The 16,754-nt window shown below is 40.1% G+C and overlaps 1 protein-coding gene across 1 annotated transcript in view; it reads left to right on the top strand.

Moving 5' to 3' along the window:
- Positions 1 to 13,094: 13,094 nt before the first annotated feature.
- The window catches only part of CSTF2 (cleavage stimulation factor, 3' pre-RNA, subunit 2, 64kDa), a 39,156-nt gene continuing 35,496 nt past the window's right edge, over positions 13,095 to 16,754 (top strand). Inside the window, exons 1-3 of the mRNA XM_006869094.1 lie at positions 13,095 to 13,152; positions 14,744 to 14,822; positions 16,095 to 16,264. Coding sequence (XP_006869156.1) covers positions 13,095 to 13,152; positions 14,744 to 14,822; positions 16,095 to 16,264 — 307 coding nt within the window. The remainder of the gene's footprint in view (positions 13,153 to 14,743; positions 14,823 to 16,094; positions 16,265 to 16,754) is intronic.

Consider the following 16,754-nt stretch of genomic DNA (forward strand, 5'->3'; position numbering starts at 1 on the left):
TTGCTTCTGCCACAAATTCCCCCAGCTGTGAGCCTTCCAACCTTCTAAGTATTCCTTTATATGTGGTTCAGAGTTCTGGGACCATCCCCTGAGCCTGCCCTGTCGGGTATTCTGTGTTGTTGTTGGCAGAGCTCTGTACTACACGTCCACCCGATCCGCCATCTTGTTTTCCCCATAGGCTTTCTAATGTCTTATTTTTTAGAAGTGGATCCCCGGACCTTTCTGGGTGGACTTGAACTTCCAACCTTTCTTTAGCAGCAGAGCATGTTAATGTTTTGTAACACCCAGGAACTCCATTCCCCAGAATGATATGTTTAAGTCTAAACCCTGTATCTGAGAATGTGACTTTCTTTGAGGTATTTTCTTTGTAGTTATTAATAGTTAGCAATATTATACCATAGTATGGTGGGTCCTGAATCTAATTCTAAAACTTCTGTCTTCTAAAAAGGGGAGGACAAACATAAAAACATAAACTTACACAGAGGGAAGACAGTATGTGATGATCCATCTACAAGCCAAGGAACACCAAGAACCATTCATGGTCACAGAAGCTGAGAGAAACAAAGAAGGATCTTCCCTTAGAGAAGACAAAATAGCCCCAGTAATGTGCTGAATTTGAAGTGCTAGACTTCTGAATGAGGAGGAAACAAATTTATGTTCTTTAAAATCACTTTGTAGCATTTTGTTATGGCAGCCCCAGGAAATAAAGACAGCATCAATACTGGTTGATTAATTATAACAAATATACCATAGATATAAGATGTTAAAAAAAAGGAATAAATGTGGAAGGTGTTAGGAGGAGGAGTAATGTAGGAATTTTCTGTATTATTTTGTAATTTTTAAGTAAATCTAAAATTATTCCAATATGAAAAGTTTATTAAAAAATAAAAAGATCATGTAACCTGGAAAAATAAGATCTGAGTAAAACACCAGCTGTACTCCTTATTAACTTTGTAATCTTGAAAAGTCACTATCTGAGCTTTGGTATCCCTTTTTATAAGAGATATCACATACTAAAGTTCTCCCATGGACACTGTGAAATCAAATGAGATCTATATAGATAAGCTCTGCACTCTATAAAGTCATTCATAAATGTTAACTCCTTTTAGTTATTTCTTGTCGGGGTCTTGCCTCGACAGGAGAGTGAGTTGCATGAAGTTGGGAGGTCTGAGAGGCGAAAGATATAGCATAGAGACAAAGAGACACAAAGAAACAGACACACAAGTTTGATGCAAGCTGAAAGACAGGCTGGTCTTCTGCAAACTGCATTGCCTTGCGTTGTATGCAGCCTTATATTGCATCCAGCATTGCATGAAGCACTCACACTGCCTCAGCCTTTTACTCTCTTTTTTCAAGGAGGGATTTTTCACACAGGGAGGATATGATTATTCAGATAAAATAAAATACAGAACTGAAATGTGATTAACCATTCAAAACAGGACACAATAATTCAAAGGAGCAAAATTTAAAATATACATCATAATTGTCTCAAGGATACTTAACATGCTTTTAGCACTTAATCTCTAATGGGTAAAGGTGAAAAAGATTTAAAAGGTCATAGAAGGCTTAAAGTAAGGTTTTAAGGGAGTCAAGCTGTCTTTGTATACTTTGCAAACAAAAGCTCATGTTTTTGTTTGTGAGCAAGATCTCAGACACCTGGTTTCATTTATCAACTAAAAATTCTTTCTTCTTTACTCTTACAATTCCAGGGAATATGAGAGATGAGTCTCAACCTTTCTAAGAAGGTGAGGTCTCACTTCCACATTTCTATTCTTCTTTCCGGATTCTACATCTAAATTCCATATACTTCCAGAAGGAAGGGGAGCATCTGGGTTAAACTGATTATACCTAGAGGCTCTTTGAGGGGGCTGCCACTATTGTCCTTTAATCAATACTTCCAATATACCTGTTCCTGGCCTTTCTGAGTCCTCTGAGGAGACTTTTTACTGTCTCAGCTTTAGAGGGGTTTTGGTCCCATAGTTGTATATGGACATCAAAGGCTCATGTTTTAAGTTAATATCAAGATGTAGTTCTGACATGCATCCCAGGTGGCTATTGTTTGTTCCTCAAAAAGATTTGTTCCCAGGACCCTATGCACTGCCAACACAGTGGAGACATAACAGAGGCACATAAGAAACCATTTTCTCAGAAGCTACAATAACTGGAGTTAGAAGCATAGAATGAACAATAAGACCAAAGAAAATTATACAGAGTTAGCCCACCAGTGAGTTCGCAAAAACCTATGAACCCGGGACTTCAGGAGGTCACTTCCTTGGCCCTCATGGTCCATGGCTCGCAATTCTGAGGAGGGACCCTTTGGATTTTCATCCATCTTGTCACAGGGCCTCAGCTTCTCAGTATGCTGTCCCAAGAAATTACTATCCCCTTTCCCCCAACCTGATATAATTATCCACATGCTCTACACAGCCTTGTTCATCTAGCAGCATACTGATGGAGTGTGAGGATTGTTCAATGATACCCACTCTCATTACGCTAAACCCTGGATACCAGAGTTCTAATTCTGAAGCAAAACAAGCCACCAAAAGAAACATAGGTTTTAGACTAGTCTGATAGATTCTAGGAAAAAGACTCAAAGACTTCCTCCTCTTACCCAGTTTTGGTCACTACACCATTGTCAAGAACAGGACAAATCTTCCAATTCAGTTGACCATGTAACTCGCTGGCCTTGTACCAAATGATGTACCTTATAATATAGTCTTTAAGCAGGTTAACAACTGTGAGCCTTCTTTGAAGAAACAGGATCCTGGAAAAGAAATTTACACATTGTGAACAAAAGTAGATTAGAAATTAAAAAAAAGAAAATGCTAAAAACAAAGCACCAGATTGACCAGGCTTGATGGACTGAACAAATCTTTGTAATCTCAGAGGTGAACCTTCAAAGATCCCCTCCCTCACCAAAAAAAAAGGATTCCCAAATGGTACAGACATTGCTGCAGAACTAGTCTGATAATGCAGCAGTGCAAAACTTAGGAATGATGCTTCTTTCTGGAAAACAGCCAATTGGTGCCTTCATTCAGATACTGACCAGGATCTATGTCAGCATACAGGTACCCTCTGGGAGCTACAAGATTCTTTAGCTCTTGTAGTAGCTGATCATTGAAGATTTCTCTTAGCACAGGCATGCTACAGTACTGTATTGTATCTTTTTAACTTCTATCCTGGAGTTGCTGCATCTCCAAATATTCCCTGTAGGGCCAATGAAGGATTTTATTCTGTGAATCTCTGAGGAACTATTTTGGATTGAAATGTGTCCCCCCAAAAAAGATACGTTGAAAAAAAAAAAGTTATGTTGAAGTCTTAAACTCTGTACCTGAATGTGACCCTGTTTGGAAATAGGGGGTTTCTTTTGTTATGTTAATGAGTCCATATGGGGGTTGCTGTTAAGTGCCCTTGAGTCAGTTCCAACCCATAGCAACCCTGTATAGGGTTTCCAAGGAGCAGCTGGTGAGATTAAACTGCTGATTTTGCAGTTCAAATGGCTTTGCAGTCTGGCACATTAACCCACAGCACCACACCAGAACTCCCATATGGGAGTAAGGTGGGCTTTAAACCTAATCCCTTGAGTGGTCTCATAAAAAGGAAAACAGGCACACAGAGACACAAAAAGTAGAAAGACACTATGTGAGAATGGTCTAAAATGCCATGAAATGTCTGGGGCTGGTGGTTAAAGCACTCAGCTGCTAACCAAAGGTCAACAGTTAGAATACACCAGCCACTCCATGGAGAAAGATGTGGCAGTCTGTTTCCATAAAGAGTTACAACCTTGGAAACCCTATGGGGCACTTCTACTCTGTCCTATATGATCGCTCTGAGTAAAAATTGATTCCACAAGCAGTGGGTTTGTGTGTTTTATTTTGTGCAGAACCTGAAAAAATAAACAAATAAGGATCTTCCCCTAGAACTGACAAAGAAAGAGAGTCTAGTCCTACCTATACCTGAATTCAGACTTTTAGCCCCCCAAACAGCGGGACAATAGATTTCTGGGTCTTTAAAGCCACTCACTTGTGGTATTTTTGTTATGGCAGCACAAGGAAATACTCCAGCCTTGAAGTTTGTCCTCCTATGATCAAGACAAAGAAGTAGAGGTTTTGTACCTTACAATCTTTAATGTCTTTGCTTGCTTTACTAGTAACTTATCCAAGATTCTCCATGTCATCAAGAAAAGTAGATGAGAACTCAGCACTTTTCCAGAAAACTTTCTGCCAATGCCCCACAGATCTTGATTGTGGTCTAAAAAATTATTTGATTCTCTCCTAAGTACATTTTTCTATTCTGCTCAAACCCCAAATTATGTTTGTCCTATATTTTTGTCCATTTTTCTATAACCTGGAGACTAATAAATGTTGTCACTCAGGGAGAGTCCCAGTGAAGGGAAAAGACTCATACTGATAGGCACTGTGGTAGGAGGCACTAGCACAAGGTTTAAAAAAGCAAAAGGTTGAGATATATCCCTTGCACACATCTCTTCTTTTACAACTAGAAGAATGGTTTTGTTTACTGAATTGATAGAACCAATAGTCAGTTCTCTACAGATGAGTGATGACAGCAGAACAAACTCTAGCCATGTGTCTCTTCCTTTTCTTGGTGGGTCATGATTATGAGCCATTGACACACAACCACCACACCATATATTCTAAGCTCTTTTTCCAAAATGGTAATAATATATGTTGAGCCATCCATATTTTATCCATTAAACTGGGAGACAGTAGATCCAGCAGCAGTAAGGTATTCAGTACCTGGAGTCTAAACAACTTTAATTCAAATTATGCCTTAGCCACTTATTGTGGGAAACAGAACAAGTTACTTAAACTTCTCTAAACATGTCTATCAATAAGATGGGTGTGGTAGGCAGAATTCTAAGAAACAACCTCCCCCCCCATGTATATTGCATGAATAACCCCTACTAGGACTGTGAATATGATGAGTTTTACAGAAGTGATTAGGTTATGATACATGGCACAGTTAATCTTAATGCAGGTCAATTATCCAGGTGGGCTTGACCTAATCACATGAGTCAATTAAACACAGAATTTTCTATAGCTGGTGGCAGAGATTGAAAGCATGAGGATTTTACATGTTGTCACTGACTCTGACACATAAGAGCCTACATGCACGGATGACAGAGAGGCTTCTAGGAGGTAAGGGCACTTCCTAGCTGACAGCCAAAAAGGAAACAGGGACCTGAGTTATGCAACCACAAAGAAAAAAAAATTTACCAATAACAAAAATGAGCTTGGAAAGAGAACCTAATCAAGTCCACCCAAACGTATGACCTACAGACAGGATTTAAAACTGGTCTTTCCTGGATCAGTCATGGCCAAAAAAGCAAATTCAGAATGGACGCAATTTTGTAAGATGTGGATGAACTGGAATGGTAACCCAAACTGGAAAATTTACAGTTCAGTGATCTGTTAGAAACTTAGTCTCCCTCAGAAAACAATGGCAGCATGCATGTTGCACAGCAATCAAATCTCCTGACCAGCAGAATAGGAAAAGGTGGTGCCCCACTCAAAGATGGCAGCCAACCACACAGCTCTGCCTGTATGTCACTCTCCATAATCTTGGCAATAATCCTATCTCTCACATCAGACTCCGGAAAGGGTTCACTACACTTCTTCCAAATCTCCAATTCTAGAGCTTTGGCCTGTAATTTATCCCATTCTAGTTATCCTTCCACTTCACCCAAATTTCCAAAGTTCAGGTCTGCTCTGTTTCACTTTGTTAGGCATTACTGAACTTGTTTTTTACCAGTTCAAAGCCCTGCCTACAGAACTGTGGATTAATAAATAAGTACTGTTTTAAGCAACTGAGTTGATCCATGTTGTACCATCTTGTACCATCAAGTAGGTTCCAACTCATAGGGACCCTGTATAGGGTTCCCAAGGAGCTGCTGGTGAGCTTGAACTGCCAACTTTACAGTTCAAACCAACCTTGAAGTCCAGTGCATTAAACCGCAACGCCACACCAGGACACATAGAAGGATTCTATGGACACAAGTTTTGCCACAGAATCCTTCAATATGCAACTGCATTTTGGCTTCAGCAAATTTTACTTGCATGTGACATTAATTATATTATGCATAATTTCCCCATTCTTTTGGGTTACCTTTCTTGAAAATGGGTGCAAATATAGCTCTCTTATAGTTAGTTGGCCAGAAGGCTGTCTTCCAATTTTTTTTTTTGGCATAGATGAGTGAGTACTTCCAGCATTGCATCAATTTGTTGAAATATTTCAATTGGTATTCTGTCAGTTCCTAGAGACTTGGTGTTTGTTTGTTTTTTGCCAATGCCTTCAGTATAACATGGACATCGTCCTAAAATATCATCAGTTCTTGATCATATACAACCTCTTGAAGTGGTTGAATGTTGACTGCTTCTTTTTGATACAGTGCCTCTGTGTACTTCCATCTTCTTTTGATGTTTCTTGTGGCACTCAATATTTTGCCATGCTGTTGTTGAGTGCCATCGAGTGGTACCAACTCATAGTGACCCTATGGACAATAGAATGAAACACTACCCTGTCCTGGGCCAACCTCAAAATTGTTGCCATGCTTGAGCCCACTGATGCTGCCACTTTGCCTATCCATCTCGCTGGGGGTCTTCCTCTTTTTCTCTGACGCTCTGATATCCTTCTCCAGAGACTGGTCCCTCCTGACAATATGTATGAAGTATGACTGATGAAGTTTAGCCATCCTAGCCTCCAAGGAGCACTCTGGCTGCACTTGTTCCAACACAGATCTGTTGGTTCTTTTGGCAGGCCAGGGCACTTTCAATATTCTCTTCCAACACCAAAATTCAAATGCATCAGTTCTTTTACGGTCTTCCTTATTCACTGTCCAGCTTTCGCATGCATATGAGGTTATTGAAAATACCATGGCTTGGGTCAGGCGCATCTTAGTCCCCAAGCTGACATCTTTGCTCTTCAGCACTTTAAAAAGGTCTTGTGCAGCAGATTCGCATAATGCAATAAGTCGTTTGATTTCTTGACAGCTGCTTCTATGAGTGTTGACGGTTGATCCAAGAAGAATGAAGTTCTTGACAACTTCAACCTTTTCTCTGTTGATAAGAATGTTGTTTACTGGTCCAGTGGTGACGATTTTTGTTTTCTTTACATTGAGATACAATCCATACCGAAGGCTGTGCTCTTTGATCTTCATCAGTAAATATTTTAAGTCCTCTTCACTTTCAGCAAGCAAGGTTGTATCATCTGCATATCACAGGTTGTTAAGGAGTCTTCCTCCAATCCTGATGCCACATTTTTCTTCATATAACCCAGCTTCTCAGATTATTTGCTCAGCATACAGTTTGAATAAGTATGGTGAATGAATACAACCCTGTTGCACACCTTTCTTAATTTTAAACCGTTCGGTGTTCCCATGTTCTGTTTGAACAACTGCCTTTAGATTTATGTACAGGTTCCTCATGAGCACAATTAAGTGTTCCAGAATACTCATACTTTGCAATGCTGTCCATAGCTTGCCATAACCGACACAATCAAAAGACTTTAGCACAGTTAATTAAGCACAGGTAAACATCTTTCTGATATTCTCTGCTTTCAGACAAGATCCATGTGACGTCAGCAATGATATCCCTCATTTCACATCCTCTTCTGAATCCAGCTTGAACCTCTGGAAGTTCTCTGTCAAAGTATGCTTGTAGCCATTTCTGTATTAACTTTAGAAAACTTTACTCGCATGGGATATCAAAGATATTGTCCAATGATTTATTTCCACATTCCGTTGGGTCACCTCTCTTTGGAATGGGCACAAAAACAGATCTCTTCCAATCAGTTGGCCAAATAGTTGACTTTAATATTCTAGGCATAGATGAGTGAGTGCCTCCAGTGCCACCTCACCTTCTGAAAGATTTCAATTTTTATCCCATCAATTCCTTATGCCTTGTTCTTTGCCAATTCCTTCAAGCATCTAGGACTTCTTCCTTCAGTATCATTGGCTCTTGATCATATGCTGCCTCTTGAAATGGTTGATCATTAACCATTTCCTTTTAGTATAGTGACTCTGTGTATTCCTTTCATCTTCTTTTGATTTGCTACATCATTCAACAATTTGCTCAGAGAATCTTTCAATAACGAAAGTCGAGGCTTTAAATTTTTCTTCAGTTCCCCCAGCTTGAGAAATGCTGAGTGTGTTCTTCCCTTTTGGTTTTCTGACTCCAGATCTTTGCACATTTCATTGTAATATTTGACTCTGTCTTCTCAAGCTGACCTTTGAAATTTTCTGTTCAGCTCTTGTACCTCCTCATTTCTTCCATTAGCTTTAGCATTTCTATGTTGGAGAGCAAGTTTCAGTGTCTCTTCTGACATCCATTTTGACCTTTTCCTTCTTTCTTGTCTTCTTAATGACTTTTTGATTTCTTCATGTATGATATTCTTGATGCCATCCCACAACTCTTCTGGTCTTTGGTCTTTTGTGTCTAATGTATCAAATATGTTCTTCAGATGATCTCTAAATTCAGGTGGGATATATTCAAGGTCATATTTTGGCTCCTGTGGACTTGCTTTCATTTTCTTCTGCTGTAGTCTGAAAATACATATGAGCAATTGATGGTCTGTTCCACAATCTGCCTCTGCCCTTATTTTGGCTGATGATATGGAGCTTTTCCACCATCTGTTTCCACAGATGTAGTCAATTTGATTTATGTGTGTTCCATCTGGTGAGGTCACTATATATAATCATCTCTTATGCTGTCTAAAGCAGGTATTTGAAATGAACAAATCATTGGTTTTGCAGAATTCTATCATGCAATCTCCAGCATCATTTCTATCACCAATGCTATATTTTCCAACTACAGATCCTCCCTCTTCTTCCTCTTTGCTTCCAACCTTTGCATTCGCATCACCAGTAATATATTTTTCTTTCTTCAGCCCCACAATGGATTTTTTAAAGTTTTTATTGTGAATTGATAGTTTACATAAGAAAACATCGGCTTTACATTCATCCTATCGTATTTCATTTAATTGCAAAGATTACAATCCGCTCCATGCATCATCAACTGCATTTACTTCCATTCCCTGTTTTGTTTTTTTATGTACACCGAAACACTCAGGAATATATAACCATTTAGGCAACCAAAGGGCACACCCTGCAAGCCTACCCCCTGGCCACCAGCACACAGCCCCTCTTCCTCCCTGAGTCTAGAGTCCCTAGTCGCTCCATCTCACCATGTCATCATCTCTGCCTCCATCTCTGGTGTCGTTACTTCTCTGGATAGGGTCCCACACTCCGCTCTTCTCCCTTGATAGTTCTAGGGTCCTCCACTCCTGGACTGCAAGATCAACCACTTGGTTAATATATCTTGCTTGCATGTTTGATCAATTTCAGGTTGAAGAAGTTGGTAGAATTCTTCTATTTCATCCTCACTGGCTTTAGTGATTGGTGTGTAAATTTGAATAATAATGGTATTAACTGGGCTTCCCTGTAAACACGTGGATATTATCCTATCACAGACAACGTTGTACCTCATGAATGATCTTGATATGTTCTTTTTGACAACGAATACAACACCATTCCTCTTCAATTTTTCATTCATGGCATAGCAGACCTTGTGGTTGTCAGATTCAAAATGGCCAATACCAGTCCATTTCAGCTCATTAATGCCCAAGATATCGATGTTATACATTGCATTTCATTTTTGACAATTTCCAATTTCCTAGATTCATACTTCGTACATTCCATGTTCCAATTATTAATGGATATTTACAGCTGTTTCTCTGCATTTTGAGTTGTGTCCCATCAGCAAATTAAGGTTCCGATGGCTTTAATCCATTCGCATCATCACAGTCAACTCTACTTTGAGGAGGCAGCTCCTCCCCAGTTGCATTTTGAGTGCCTTCCAATCTGAGGGGCACATTTTCCAGCACTATATCTGACAGTGTTTCTCTGCTATTCATAAGGTTTTTAGTGACTAAATATTCAGAAGTAGTTTGTCTCTCCTTCTCCCTAATCTGTCTTCCTTTAAAAGTTCATCTGAAACCTGCCCACCATGGGTGATACTGCTGGTATTTAAAATAACGGTGGCAGAGCTTCCAGAATCACCGCAACTCACAAGCCACCACAATACAACAAACTGACAGATGAGTGGTGGATATTTTTTCATAGAATCCTTTAATATTGCAACTCAAGGCTTGGCTTTTTTTCTTCAAGTGTTTTCATCTTGAGAAATACTGAGGATGTTGTTAACTTTTGGTTTCTAATTCCAGGTTTTTTCACATTTCATTATAATGATTGCTTTTGTCTTCTAGAGCTGCCCTTTGAAATTTTCCGTTCAGTTCCATTACTTCCTCATTTCTTCCAGTCTTTTTGCTTCTCTAGAGTAAACAGCAAGTTTCAGAGTCACTTTTAACATTCATTTTGGTTTTTTCTTTCTTTCTTTCCTTTATTTTTAATGACATTTTGTTTTCTTCATGTATTTTTTTTTTTATGCCATTCTACATCTCTTCTAGTCTTTGGTCATTAATCTAATGTATCATATTGTGTGGGTTGGGTTCTCTAGAGAAGATAAAGTGGTGAAACTTATATATATATATATATTTCGTAACCACTATGCTACCAGAGCTCACTCGCTCACTCTCTCTCTCTACACACACACACACATATACATATGTATATATGTATATGGAGAAAGAAATGGCTCACAATTATAGAGGTGGGAAAGTCCCAAGTCTGGGTCAGATGAACCAGGCATGTCCAACACGTAGACAGACAGATAATAACACAAATAAGCGTACTCACAGTCAATCATCACAGAGTTAACTAAATTTTAGTAGATCTGACCATGGGGATAACCCTATCTCAACAGCCAAATCACTTGGAATCCTGCCCCAGTCAAGTTGACACAAAACCTTAAATAGCACAAATCTATTCTTGAGATGATCTCTAACTTCAGGTGGGATATGCTCAAGGTGGTATTTTGGCTCTCTTGACTTGTTTTAATTCTCTTCAGCTACAGCCTGAACTTGCTATGAGCATTTGATGGTCTGTTTCACAGTTGGCCTCTGATCTTGTTTAGGTGGATACTGACCTTCTCCATAATCTCTTTCCACAGATTTGGGAACTATTATATGGATAGTTTTATAAGATAACATTATTGCCTTAAACGTTGCTATACGGCTACCTTAATAGGTACAATGCTGCCAAATTGCTGGCACTTAACAACAACAGCACCAAATATTATCAAAGGGATTGTGGTAATTCCATAGGATAAACATTGGTCAGCAATTCGAGTCTATCAGTCACTCCGCAAAAGATTTAAAGCCTTGAAAACATTATATAGGGTTACGATGAGTTAAAACTGGCTCCATGGCATTTAACAACACTATATCATCAAGGGTACTTAATTCAAAATAGTAATTCTCAGATTCCTCCCCTAAAATCTCATTCCAGAGGCCTGAGGTGGATCTTCAGGCATTTCTACTCCTACGTAAGCACTCCAGGTGAGTCTTTTGTTCATTCAAGTTTAGAAATACTAGGGAGATATATAGATGGCCATACATGCATTTATTGAAAGTTCACCACATGGGACAATGGCCCACCCATGCTCTTTGAAACTGTGCCTTTTACAAAGCTGTAAACCTTTTTTTTCTTTTTTTTTTTTTTTTACTGTTTTATTACACAAGGTATTTTCTTGGTCACCCAGTAACTGCAAGTGGGAATTCAGAGTCATGGAAGTGAAAGAACTCTCCCAAGACTTTCTATTTTTGTCCAAATCACTACTTAAAATGATACACTCCACAGAAAGAATCAGCATTTATTTTCTAAAAAACTTTTTTTTTTTCATACTTAAAGACAGGTCCTACACACACATACTTCTATCTGGAATTAATGAAATATCTGTCTCAAATTCTGCAGATATGTTTAACATCTCCGCTTTCCTTTTCGGACCAAAACTCCTTCAAAGAGAGTATTCTTGATTCCTTCCTCCCCGCACCCCCCAACCCCAACAGTGCTGTAAGGAGTATTGGAGGCACAGCTGGCTCAGCACTGCTAATCAAAAGGTTAGTGGTTCCAACCCACCAGCAGTTATATGGGAGAAAGATGTGGCATACCCCTTGCATAAAGATTACAATTTTGGAAACTATGGAGCAATTCTATTTGCTCTGTGGTGTTGCCGTAAGTTGGAATCGACTCAGTGGCAGTGGATTCCTTAAGTACATTCTTTCAAACCTGGCAATTCGACAGAGTTTGGTACCACCAATCAATGTTTTACGCTGTTTACAGTAGTGTGCTCCACTGGCCCCTACCACCACCAAGCATATAGACCCTCAGGCGTACAGGAGAGCAAACAAGGGTCCATTTTCTTTACCTCTCCAAACCCTTGGCTGTCTTGTACTGTGTACTGGCACGAAGCGGCCGCTTTTTCTTGCCTGGCAAGACTCTCATAACCACAATCCCTACATGCACTGCTTTACCAAAATGATAGTAGGCACGCTGCTGGGGCGGGGGCCTGCATTTCCATCCTTTAATAAGGTGGAACCAAAATTCAGGTGTTCCAGTTGTTAGTAAAGGAGCTCTGGTAGCGTTGTTGTTGTTGGTATAGGCTGCTAACCTCAGGGTCAGCAGTTCGAAACTACCAGCTGTTCCGCGGGAGAAAGATGAAGCTTTCGTAAAGATTTACAGCCTCGGAAACCCTGTGCAGGGTTCCTCAATATGCGTCGGAACAGACTCCACGGCATATAACCACCAGTTTGTTAGTAAGTGAGCTCCCAGTTACCATGGTAAAAACTGCCGCTGTCATCTTTATTATGGTAGATGATGCCTCGATCTAAGAGAAAATGATTATCAACGAATTCCACAAACGAAGTCTTCATTTAGCCTGTATTCGTCAGACTAGCTCCGAACAGAGTTATTATCTGAGGGCAATTGACTGCGTAATGGGGTTACTGTTTTTAACGACGCAAACGGAGCCTGTGGCGGATGGAATGACGCTAGGGAGGCGCCCTGCGTCCACCAGCCCAAGCGCTTCCGGCTCACATGCCGTACGGAAGCGTAGTCGGCGCTGGTTTCACGCGCCGTACGGAAGTGTGCTTAGTGTACCGGAAGCCGCCTAAAGAGAGCGATGGCGGGTTTAACTGTGCGGGACCCTGCGGTGGATCGTTCGCTACGCTCTGTGTTCGGTGAGGGGAATTCGATGGAGCCCAGCGACTGGGAAGGGCAGGAAGAGGCAGGGAGCGGCGAAGAAAGCCCTCTGCAACTCTCCCATCACATGATCCGGAACCGGTGATGGGTTGGACGTGGAACCCGCTTATGCTAGTACCTGCTTATCCTGTGGGCGGCTAACCTGGTGGATTTGTGGGCAGAGATGCTTCCCTTTTCCCCAGGTCCCGCAGCCTTTCTGCGATATTGTGGAGGGAGTTAGGCGAGCGTTCAGCCCCTACTCGCTTATCCCTTCTTGAACTAGTTATTGTCGGAAACGAGGGTGCATGGCGACAATCTCTCACTGTCTTCTTCTACTCACCCCCTTTTCTAAAATGCAGGTTAAATGGTGGAGTAGATCTCTGTGCCTGCTTTCTGCCCTTTGATAAAGGACTTCTTTTCTTCTTTTACCAGTAACAGTTTTCCTATGTAGTGGTGTCCTGAGGTGAAGTGTGAATGAATGAATGAATGCAATGAGCGAGTAACACCTCGTCGAAGAATTCTAAAGAGGATTGAATATATTCTGAATTAAAAAAAAAAATTCTGCCGAAATACCCCATTTTTCTTCAAAGTATGTGAACCAATTTTTAAGCACATTTTGAAAAGGGATGTGACAAAACAATTCAGAATAATTTGTAATCATCCTCCACTGCATTCTTGGACTTTCTTACCTAAGTGTGCGTGGTGGTGGTGGTGGTGTGCCGTGGAGTCGGTTCTGACTCATAGCAACTCTGTACAGGGTTTCCAAGGCTGTAAATCTTTACAGGAGCCAAAAGCTTCATCTTGCTCCTGCCGAATGGTTGGTAGTTTCTAACTGCTGATCTTGTAGTTAGCAGCCTGACTGGTAACCACTGCGCTACCAGAGCTCCTGTAAGTGTGCGTATGCATGTGGAAATATGGACATTTAAGCCAGTGTTGAAAATTAGAATATTTTTAGAAGTTATTGGTGGTAGTTATGTGCTATGGAGTCGATTCCGACCCATAGTAACCCTGTACAGGGTTTCCAAGGATGTAAATCTTTACGGGAGCAGAAAGCCTTATCTTTCTCCCCTGAAACAGCTGGTAGTTTTCACACTGCTGACCTTGCGGTTTGCAGCCCGATTTGTAACCACTATGCTACCAGAGCTCCTTAGAAGTTATTAGGTGGGAAATAAAACTTGGATACCTTCAGATAAATACTTATGCTTAAAAGTTATGAAAAATCTAAACTTGTCACATCAGTCTGAGAATTAACATTTAGGAGTTGTCCTGGTGTGGTGCTGTAGAATAAGCACTAGACGTCAAGGTTGCTTTGAACTACAAGTTTGTGGTTCAAACTCACCAGCCACTCCTCAGAAACCCTATACAGGGTCGCTGTGAGCACTTAACAACAACAGTAAACACTTTTTAAAGTTAATGTCCTCAGTGGTTTATTTATTTATTTAGTGTCTGAGGGAACACCATGAACTAAGATTTAAAGAACACTTTTGAGACAGTTATATATTCAATGATAAGATTATATTGTTTGCTTTCTCATTTCTCATCTAGTTTACAAGTTCAGGATTTTAATATGTCACTTGTTTTCGTCCTTAGTGGGGAACATTCCTTATGAAGCTACTGAAGAGCAATTAAAGGATATCTTTTCTGAGGTTGGACCTGTTGTTAGTTTCAGGTAAGATTCCCTTCTTTTGCTTCTTGGTAGAGGTTTCTTCTTAAAAATCACCACAAATCTGGCCATTAAGAATACTGGGAATTTTTTTTGTTTTTGTTTTTAAACTGGTGACTGTTTTACATGCATTCTTCATTTTTTATAAGAGCCTTGCTAAGGTATAATTTGGACTTTTGGTGTGGTGCTGTAGGATCAACGCAGGACTGCAAACCATAGGGTCTGCGGTTCAAACCCACCAGCTGCTCCGCGGAAACCCTATATAGGGTTGCTATGAGTTGGAACTGACTCAATGGCACTTAACAGCAGCAACAAGGTATAATTCATACACCATAAAATTGACATGCACTCTTTTTTCTTTTTTTTTCAAGTTTTTATTGTGAATTGAGTGATGGTTTACATGGGAGAACATCGGTTTACACTCATTGTTTCATTGCAGTGATTACAGTCTCCTCTGTGCATCATCATTCAACAGTATTTGCTTCTATTCCCTCTGTTTGTTTGTTTTTTAGATGACACAAAAACACCCAAGAATATATAATAATTTAAATAACCAAAGGGCACATTCTGCAAGCCTACCTCCTGGCTGCCAGTACCCAATCCTTCTCTTTTCATGAGTCCAGAGTCCTCAGCTGCTCCCTCTCTCCATGTCCTCATCTCTGCCTCCATTTCTGGTGTCGCTGCTTCTCTGGATAGGGTCCCGCACTCTGCCTGTACTCTTCTCTTTTGATATGGTTGTAGGGTCCTCTGTTTCTGTACTGTAAGATTAACTACTTCCCCATTTTTGTTACAAAACTTCTACCTTTACACTTGTGACAGTCACAATTAGTCATGATAACAATTTCTCACTGTTGAATCATAGGAATCTTATCCCCATTTCTTTTTCACCAGACCCATCTAGACAAGATGAAAACTATTCAGTGGGGACTCTACTTCCCCCTCTTCCTCACACTCTTAAACTACACTCCCTCTTGAAAACTTGTAAGCCAGTCACTTCGTGCCTTTATTGCCCGCCCCCCCCCCCATTTTAGGTAGCCAGTGTTTAAGTTGCCCATCCCTATCAACCCTGTGTACAGAGGGGATAGGATTGATGACATGCATTCTTATCTAAAAGATTTTTGTTTTCATTTAAGAAAATGATTACGAAGATTTACGTGAGGCAAAATCAGAATTGTATGGTTTTCCCCTATAGTAGGCCAAATTATAGCATGGACATGTTAGCAAGAATCCTATATGTCTATGTAACGTTTGTGTTCGACACTTGGTTTTGCTTTCTAGATTGGTGTATGACAGAGAAACAGGAAAACCAAAGGGTTATGGCTTCTGTGAATACCAAGACCAGGAGACGGCTCTTAGTGCCATGCGGAACCTGAATGGACGTGAGTTCAGTGGTAGAGCACTTCGAGTGGATAATGCTGCTAGTGAGAAGAACAAAGAAGAGCTGAAGAGTAAGTATAAACTCAGGTTGTATGAAATATAGGTAAATAAAGATGTATCTGAAGATTTTTTGTTCAGGGTATATTCTAGAATATGATGAAATGGTTAACCACACAGTTTTACTTGATTGACTTGAGGTGCCTGAGTTAGGGAAGTATATATCTTTGAGAAACAAGGTAAAGTTGACATTGAACGTCCGTCATTGCCAAGAAATTGATTTTCAGTTAAAGTTGAATATATTCAGGCTCACCAAGCCATCAGTAGGTGTGAATTATGTTAGTGTTTCACACTCCTTTGACTATGTTGCCATATCTTTAACTGGTAGAGTACAAGGCATTCTTACCTTCCTCCTCTTTTACCCATGGAGTAATAATAGATCCAAGAATTCTGTTTTGAAATTAACATTCTTCTCTATTTAAACTTTTTGCTTCTTAGGGTGTCTTTTCAAATGAAATTCACATGCATAGTTTAACATTGTATGTATGTTAATGGTCCCCTCCC

The sequence above is a fragment of the Chrysochloris asiatica genome, unplaced genomic scaffold (genome assembly GCF_000296735.1).
Source record: "Chrysochloris asiatica unplaced genomic scaffold, ChrAsi1.0 scaffold00126, whole genome shotgun sequence".
In the NCBI taxonomy this organism is placed as follows: Eukaryota; Metazoa; Chordata; class Mammalia; order Afrosoricida; family Chrysochloridae; genus Chrysochloris; species Chrysochloris asiatica.